This window comes from Cryptomeria japonica, chromosome 1 (assembly GCF_030272615.1).
Source record: "Cryptomeria japonica chromosome 1, Sugi_1.0, whole genome shotgun sequence".
In the NCBI taxonomy this organism is placed as follows: domain Eukaryota; kingdom Viridiplantae; phylum Streptophyta; class Pinopsida; order Cupressales; family Cupressaceae; genus Cryptomeria; species Cryptomeria japonica.
In genome coordinates, this window is record NC_081405.1 from 442,050,872 (window position 1) to 442,058,877 (window position 8,006).

The following is an 8,006-nucleotide window of genomic DNA, read 5'->3' on the forward strand; positions in this document are numbered from 1 at the left end:
TCATCCACCAATCAAATTATGACAAGTCAAAGCGTCCAGATTCATTGAACCTAACTCATCCTAAGATGACAACTATGCATGTTGAGGACACTAAGTTCCATGTACCTAACCGCATTTCTTATTGGTCCTTCACTTAGAAGGACATGTATCCAAATTGTTGTAATGATCTCATTGGTCAAGAGGGAGTTAATTGTAACTAACCCTAATTAGGGTTTTATTGTTAAATCTTGGTCATTGATATAAGAATCAATCAAAGTCATTCATTTGTAATGGAAGAGCTATATAAGGCATAGCCTTCTCATTTGTAGAAGTTAGTGGACAATAGTTAATAGTGAGAAGATCCTAATTAGAAGATTCAAGTAGGAGTAGGGTAGAAGGGAAGATAGAAATTATTGCCAAGGCTTGATGGAATAAACATACTACTTTCATTGAAAATATGGTGAATTTTGTGTGTTATTTCAACATATTGTATGGTTTCTACTTCTTGAGTTTCAATTCAAGTTTTAGATAAAGTTCATTGGTTATGGTGGATACATGTGATGATATGTGATAAACTCCTTAGTTCACACTTTTTGTGATTTGCTGATTGTAAGCTACAGTGTAAAGTTAGCCTAAACCTTGTTATTGTGGCCAAGTTCGATTGGATATTTGTTCAAGTTGCGCCAATATTTGGGTATTTGTATTAATATTTGCAATAATGAAAATCATTCACTACCTTAGGAGATCGCATCAGTTTTGTCTAGTTGTTGTTATCATGGCAAAGCAAAGCTTGGTTTGAAGGAGTTCGTCTATCAAAGCATTATCCGTTATTATCATTGTCTTTAGAGGTTAGCATAGATTAGTCTCTCTAAACCCTTTCCCTTTTGCCTTTTGTTTGAGTTTGAGTAAGTGTAGGAGGAAGTTCCAACTGTGATTCATAAACATAAGTCCCTTTGTGAGACCAGCATATCACATCATTTCAACTGAGTTTATCCATTTGCAAAGTCAAGACCTGACTAAAGAAACCTTGGAGTTACCTTACTTGATCATATCATTTAGCATATAAGGTTTCCTTGTTCAAGAGATGATAGAATACTTTGTATTTTATTCTGTGTTTGAAGTGCATAAAAAACACATCAACACCACCCTAGCTGGTCTAGTGTTTTCACACAAGAAACATAGAGCTTTTAATGAAATTTTTGGTTCCAGGTTTGCACAGTTATGAATATTTTTAAGGTATTTTGAAAGCAACTTTTCGGGTATTTCTGTTTTGGAGTGTTGCAATGGTTTTTTGGAGTGTTTGATCAGGTTGCAGGCTTCTGGGTACTGACCGTACACCTTATCCTTTCTGGTCAACCCCTCATTTTTTAAGATAGTAGCTAGGGCATCAAAGAAATGCTTTGGGGTATTTTTGAAATCTCTTCCTAATAGTAGGGCGACCATATTGCAAGCATTTTTGGAGAATTTTGGAATTATATTCTTTTTTTCTGAGCATGTCATCCATTTTCAGCAGGTCGCCCAGATTTAGTTTAACACATTGGATGTGTGACAGGGTTTGGGTCATGTTTAGCAACTGAAACTTTCTCCAAGTTGGCACTGGGTCTTTGGTGATTAGTTTCAGATGATAGTGGACAGTGTGGATAGCAAAAAGATGAAAAAACATGAAGTTTAGAACCTATTGCCCTGCTTTTCCAGCCCCATATCTGCCATTACCGAATTTTTGAGCAATATTTCAGTCATAAAGAAGGGTTTGTTCGTGTTGGAAATGCGATTTTGGTGATCTGAGCACATAAGGAATGTTTGGGTGTGTTTCATGAAGATTAATAACCTTATCACTGCAATTGGGACACTTCCAAGTGACCATAGAACGTTGTTTATAGCATGGTTGATCACTGTTCACATTTTGGGTTGCTGCAGCAGATCTGAAGGTTTGAATATTTGTCTGTCAATTCAAGTCAATTTGTGGTTTCCCCAATCAGTCTGCAAGATCATCTTGTCATGGTCTATATGCTTCATCTAACAACTTTTGCAAAATGATGGTGATCACCACAAGTTCAACAAAGAAAAATGATGACATTCAAGTTAGTGTCAAAGGCAAAAACAACACAAAAAATGATGGACAGAAAGAAGATCAGCAATGTATAGAGGAGTTTAGAAGCATGAAATTGATGACATTCAAGATAGTGTCAAAGGAAAAAACAACACAAAAAATGATGGACAGAAAGAAGATCAGCAATGTATAGAGGAGTTTAGAAGCATGAAATTGGCTCAAATGAAATAAACTTCCACCAGGTAGAGACATCTAAAATTTCTGCTCTTAAGACAATTTGGCACTAATCAAAACCTTCCCAAACAACTGGTATGCCTCAGCAAGATAATAATTTTTGCCATGAATGGCTAAGGCGCTAGAGTCACCTGTGAATCATGGTTGCACCATTACAAATTTCTGCCTTAGCAGTGAAAAATGGTTTTAGGTCCTGACAAGCTCTGGCACTGGCCTAAGTGCATTTTTGCAGTGGCCAAGCCATCAATTTCTTCCACCTCCCATGTGAAAGCATGGCACAGATGTCAATAGTTTCCATCTGGCAATAAGGAGTATCAGCTCCATCCAAATAGGTGACAAAAAACCTTAGTCAAGTGCACTTCACGGATGGTTAAGCCATCAGTCTTTTCCACCAAATAATGAAAGGTGGCTTAAGTTGACCAAGCATGCAACTAGCCTGGCCAAACCCAACAAGTTCTCCACCCAACACACTTACATGATGGATAAACCAACTATCTTCTCCATCTACGTGCGTGTCCATTGGTTGAACCATTAGTCATTTCCACCTTAGCAGCATTAAGAAGGCTAAAACACCATCAAACTCTACCTACCTTAAAGGTGATAAGGTAAGTGTTTGTGAGGAGCATTTGCTGATGGCTGGACCATTAGTTGTTCTCACCTTGGCATTTAGACATGGCTCAACCTTTAAACATTTCTACCCAAGTGCACTCAATCGGCTAACAAACGCATAAGTTCTACCCATGTCTAGGTGTTGAGGGAAAATTCTAATGAAAGGTGGTGCTATACCATGTTTAGTCGGCCCATTTAAACAAAAGGCCAAATAAACACATGCAAAGCGAGAAGCCAAATTCCTGTATATGCAAATTGTTCACTATTTCAAACTTAATGCAGCACTTTATTGATGATTCCCAGCAGAAACAAGGCAATCTTTTCTTCTATTTTCACAAATGTTAGCAGAATTCAGCAAATCTCCAAAAAATTGTCAAGAAAGACAGTATCAACAGCAGCATAGAGTCCTACAAACAAATTGTCCAGCAACTTCCAAACAATGAGGTCACTATGGAAGATTCCAATCAAAATGTTTGAAGTTTCATCTTACATGAGTTTTTATTCATTCCAATTGCAAAGCAATGCCTCTAATGCCACTGATACTCTAAGACTCATTTACTTGATCACATCAGATGTGAAAGTCAGCATATGAAATAACCCTCCTAATGGCTTTGCACAATTCAAGTGACCGAGTTGAAGGTGTGAACAATCATAACCAGTTTAAGAGAAATAAGATAGAATCATCAAAATTGCTTCCTACAATAGTGAATATTTCACCTGATGAAGAATATGGGTGACAAGATCAAAGAAGAGTTTTCTAGAGCTTTAAAAATTGCATGTTTCTACTTGAGTTAATATGTTGTCAGTACCCTTGGAATTATTTCTCAGTTTGAGGATGGATCCATGGTGGTTGGGGTTTCTAGTTCTTCAGAGCAATCTGACAATATTTAGAGTGAAGATTTATTTCAAAATCCCAGAGGTTACTCATATGCAAGTTGCTATTTTTAGTAGTGGCCATATCAAACTGTGGGTTTTTCTAGTGTTCTATTTACGAGGAATGAATGAGGAGGTCGATTTTGTTATTTATTACTTGTTTTAGGATAGATTTTCTTTAAAGTTCCTTCCTTTCCGCTATTTTTTCAACTCTTGTATAGATTTGCTTTATAACATTTCTTTTTGTGATATTTATTTATTATTCTCAAATCCCTAAAAGTTATTCATTGTAAACAAGACATTCTCAATGATAATCAAAGTTGAGCTTATACAACAAAAAATATTATTCAGCATAAGTTATTGTGGAACTTATGTTTATAATTTCATGAATTGGATGGAAAGTAGATTGTACTGAGTCGGGCTTTGTATTGATGGTATTCATCCATCTAAGTTGTAACTTTCTATTCTCAATTCCTGGAATCTTGTGTTGTTCAAAGGGAAATTACTTCAAATCTTGTTTGCAGTGGATTACTAATATATGCTCTAGCCAGTAGGAAGTTGTTGTGTTTGTTTGTGTCTAGACTGATAGTTTATTTCGTTCAAGATCAGAAAATCTTGCCTGTGAGGCACAACCGTTAACAGTCCAGTACCTATATCAAAGGCAAAAACATTGGGAATTAATCCTTTTCATTTACGCAAACCCCTACAGTGAAATCTTCTAAAGTGTGCATTACAGCCGTTACAAGTCCAGTACCTATATCATGTAAATAGTTTTTTAGGGTTAGTTTAGTTTATATTTATGGAGATTCCCTTCATAATTTGAAGAAAGCTTTTACCTCACACAATATTTCATTTTATGTTGTATGCTAACAAAGTCCAGGCATTGAAGTGAAATACAATGAAATAAACAATTAATTCATTTGATTTACTATAAAATACTTACACTGTGCAGAAAGATTAACAAAGATGGAAGCGAAACTAAACATGCAAACAAAATGAAAACCCTTGTAGAGCTCTCTCTACATGAACCCTCATTTGCTAAGAATAAGGAATTTACTTGAAAACAGTTTTAGAATAATACTTACAAACCAGGTAGAACAAGCCATCCCTTGAATTACAAAAAACATTAGGTTTAATACATAATATAAAAGAACGTTACATACAGAAATTGATACATTCAATTGAACAAACTTGGATCGAGACATTAGGGAGTAAAATAGTGATATATCCTTGGAAAAGAAGTTCCTCTGGTTCTCAGTAATTACTACAAGAAGGATAAGACTAGAGAGAGTCACAAAACAATATAACTCTGACATTTCAACTATGTATTTGATTCCAATTCCAAAATAAAAAACTATTTATCCAAACTCAGGCTGATCAAGTAAAGAGACAGAAAAAATATGCTAATGAATAAAAGGATAATCTGCAAATTATTTGTCTGCTTGTCTCTCGCCCATACATATCGAAACTCAAGTTTGGAATAGCAAATTATCTGCCTGTTTGTCTCATACACCCACATATTGCAATTCTAGTTCGGACTAGCAAATTATCTGCCTGCCTGTCTCACATACATACATTTTGGAACTCACAAAAGTAGGCAGACATTCTGGCCAGAGTTGTAGGAAGCCAGGAAGTGGTTACTCTTATCTACACTAGTTAATAAAATTTTGTATCTTCCACCGTCTATAGTTGTTGTCAAAAAAGCCTTGTTGGAAAGATCTGTGCTGACAATTTTGAAAATTGAAGATCCGCGTTCATTTTCAAAATTGCGTACCAATTGTTTTATTAAAGGATAAGATAGGTATAATTTCTCTCTAATCATGTTGGTCTTCTCATTTAGATCCATTTGTCTATACGCATATACACATGCATTAATAGTAAACAGCATATGACAGTTCGTTGTAATGGAAGTTTGCCACTAGAAATCCACCATAGCCTTGGGAAAATAACGTTAAGACATACTGACCTTGAAGTCTCAAGGAGATGACACCTTTTTCGGCAGAAACGACTTCCACATTGCCTCCATCAGCGATGAGATAAGGCCTCACGTCATTTAGAACCATATCCACATTCTCTGCCGTGAGATCATAAGTTGCAGCAGAATAAAGGCCTGATTTTCCATTTCCACTGAAGGGACTGACAATATCATTTTGAGGCTGAGCAGCAGCTTCACCTAAGGTATCCTTAGTCTGGCCATCAATGACACCGCTCCAATCATCCCCCTCAGTGGCCCTCAGAAGATTAAGTCTTCTATTCCTAGAATCCTCATCCTCTCCCTCAACTTCATCATACAAATTCTCGCCCATAGCCTTCCTCATCTTCAATTTCCTCTCCTCGTAAATCTCCCTCTCCTCTTCAGACATGGCCCTGGTGAATGCTCCCTTCCCATTTTCCCAAAGCTCCTGGTGGATAGAATTTCCAGGTGGCACACCATATTGATTAATCCACTTTTGCTTCTCTTCCTCTAATTTCCCCCTGGAAATAATTGATGAATCTGTGAACATTTTTACCTTAACTGAGCAGCACATGGACTCACCAACCCTCTCCATGTGGGATTTCAATGACAGAATTACATTTCTAGAGTAGCCCACATACTGAATTTCACCCTGTGCATCATAGATTGCATAAACACCACCAAACTTGAGATTGTCCCTGCTGTTGACATAGTCTTGGAAGGTAAGGATGGAAGAGCCGTCATCTTCTCCTGCTTTTGCTATGATTTGTTGGGCGTTGAAGCCGTGAACTTCTGCACCTTTGTCTCCATAGAGGAAACCATGTAAGCCAGCATGGCCCTCTGGTACAGATTCATCTGTTACTACAGAGGTCAGTGATTCTGTGGACTGTAAAGATTGGGTGGATGGATTTTGAGCTTGAATTATGTGTAGACTGCATGTTTTGGAAGCAGCGGTTTGATAGGCCAATGAAGTCCAAAAGGAATGTTTAGAGTGATTGCACAGGAGGCGAATTGTATGAGGGGGTGCTTGGAGGATTGATGGGAATTTACACGCCATAAGCGAGGCCATTGGAAATCGAAGAAAATGAACTTCAACAACAGCAAATTCAAACCCAATTTATAGAGTACAAGGAAAGAGGTGTACATATTCTAATACGACAGATTTCAGTATATTGTGCTGAACTCGCCCCTACGATTGGACTCTCCTTCACTCGGGGCCCTACGTATGGATGTGATTTATCTAGTGTGAAAACAGATAACAGTCGCTCCTCGAGTTGTATATGCAGCACTGTTTTCTCATTTTCTTCTAATTTTTATTATCAATTAATTAATAAATTTGCTCAATGGTGCATCCCAAAGTGCGTGTTCTTAAGATTTTATGGACAATTAGCTTTTGATGTTTAGGTAGGTGTGACTTTGAAAGGATGGTATCTAAAGAAAGAATGGACAAATAAAATATTTAAATCTTTATATCGAATGAACATTATTAAAAACCTTCATTCTTAGTAGGATATACAAGCTATAAATCATATCTCATTTGAAAACATCATGTTTCTCATTAAAATAAGCATAAGTCTAAGGTGATATTTTTATAGCTATGAGTTTAAGGATGGGAGGTAACTATTTTATTAAAGTTGTCAAGATCCAATTTGGGATTCATTCCTTATTTATTGTACCTCTAAGAGATTTGAACATTGGTAGATGGTGTAATCAAAGAACATAACCTCACCATCCCACTTGTACTCAACCTATTAAACTACAACCCTTTGTTAGTTCTTCTCATTTTAGTTTAGAATTATGCATAAGATTATATTCATAATATTCATATCCAAATAAACTATTATTAAATCTTATGAAACAAAAGATCATATCCAAACATGAAAGCAAAAGAAACGTACAATAGGCACGGGTTCAATGTTTAAGTCCTTTGGACACTTTTTCTTACCAAGAAAATAGTTTGTGTAATATTGATGTATTTACTAAGTTCAATTAAGTATCTCCTTTCTACAAAAGTTGAAACAAAATTTTAATTTTAATGCAAAGCAGGTTGCAAGTTAAACATTTCTTAATAAAGCATATGTTGATACAAGTTATCTTGAATCTCAAGATAGGAAATTAGCTACATAATAAGCTTAGGAGAATAATTCCTTTATCGTAGCCCACCTCTCCTAACAACACATTATTTATCTATTTAATCTAGTGGCTACTCTTATATTCATGACTACATAATTATAGAGCAAAAAAATATTGTGTAATGCCTTGTTCGAATGACCAAGGCAAAGCCCAATAGAACAACTTTTGTTTTGA

At 36.1% G+C, this 8,006-nt stretch overlaps 1 protein-coding gene across 1 annotated transcript in view; it reads right to left on the reverse strand.

Annotated features, from left to right (window-relative positions):
• LOC131064726 (uncharacterized) overlaps nt 1–6,831 on the reverse strand; it is an 83,326-nt gene extending 76,495 nt beyond the window's left edge. The window contains exon 1 of the mRNA XM_057998989.2: nt 5,712–6,831. Within this exon, the coding sequence (XP_057854972.1) occupies nt 5,712–6,768 (1,057 nt within the window). The 5' untranslated portion in view covers nt 6,769–6,831. The remainder of the gene's footprint in view (nt 1–5,711) is intronic.
• Between the last annotated feature and the right edge of the window lie 1,175 nt (nt 6,832–8,006).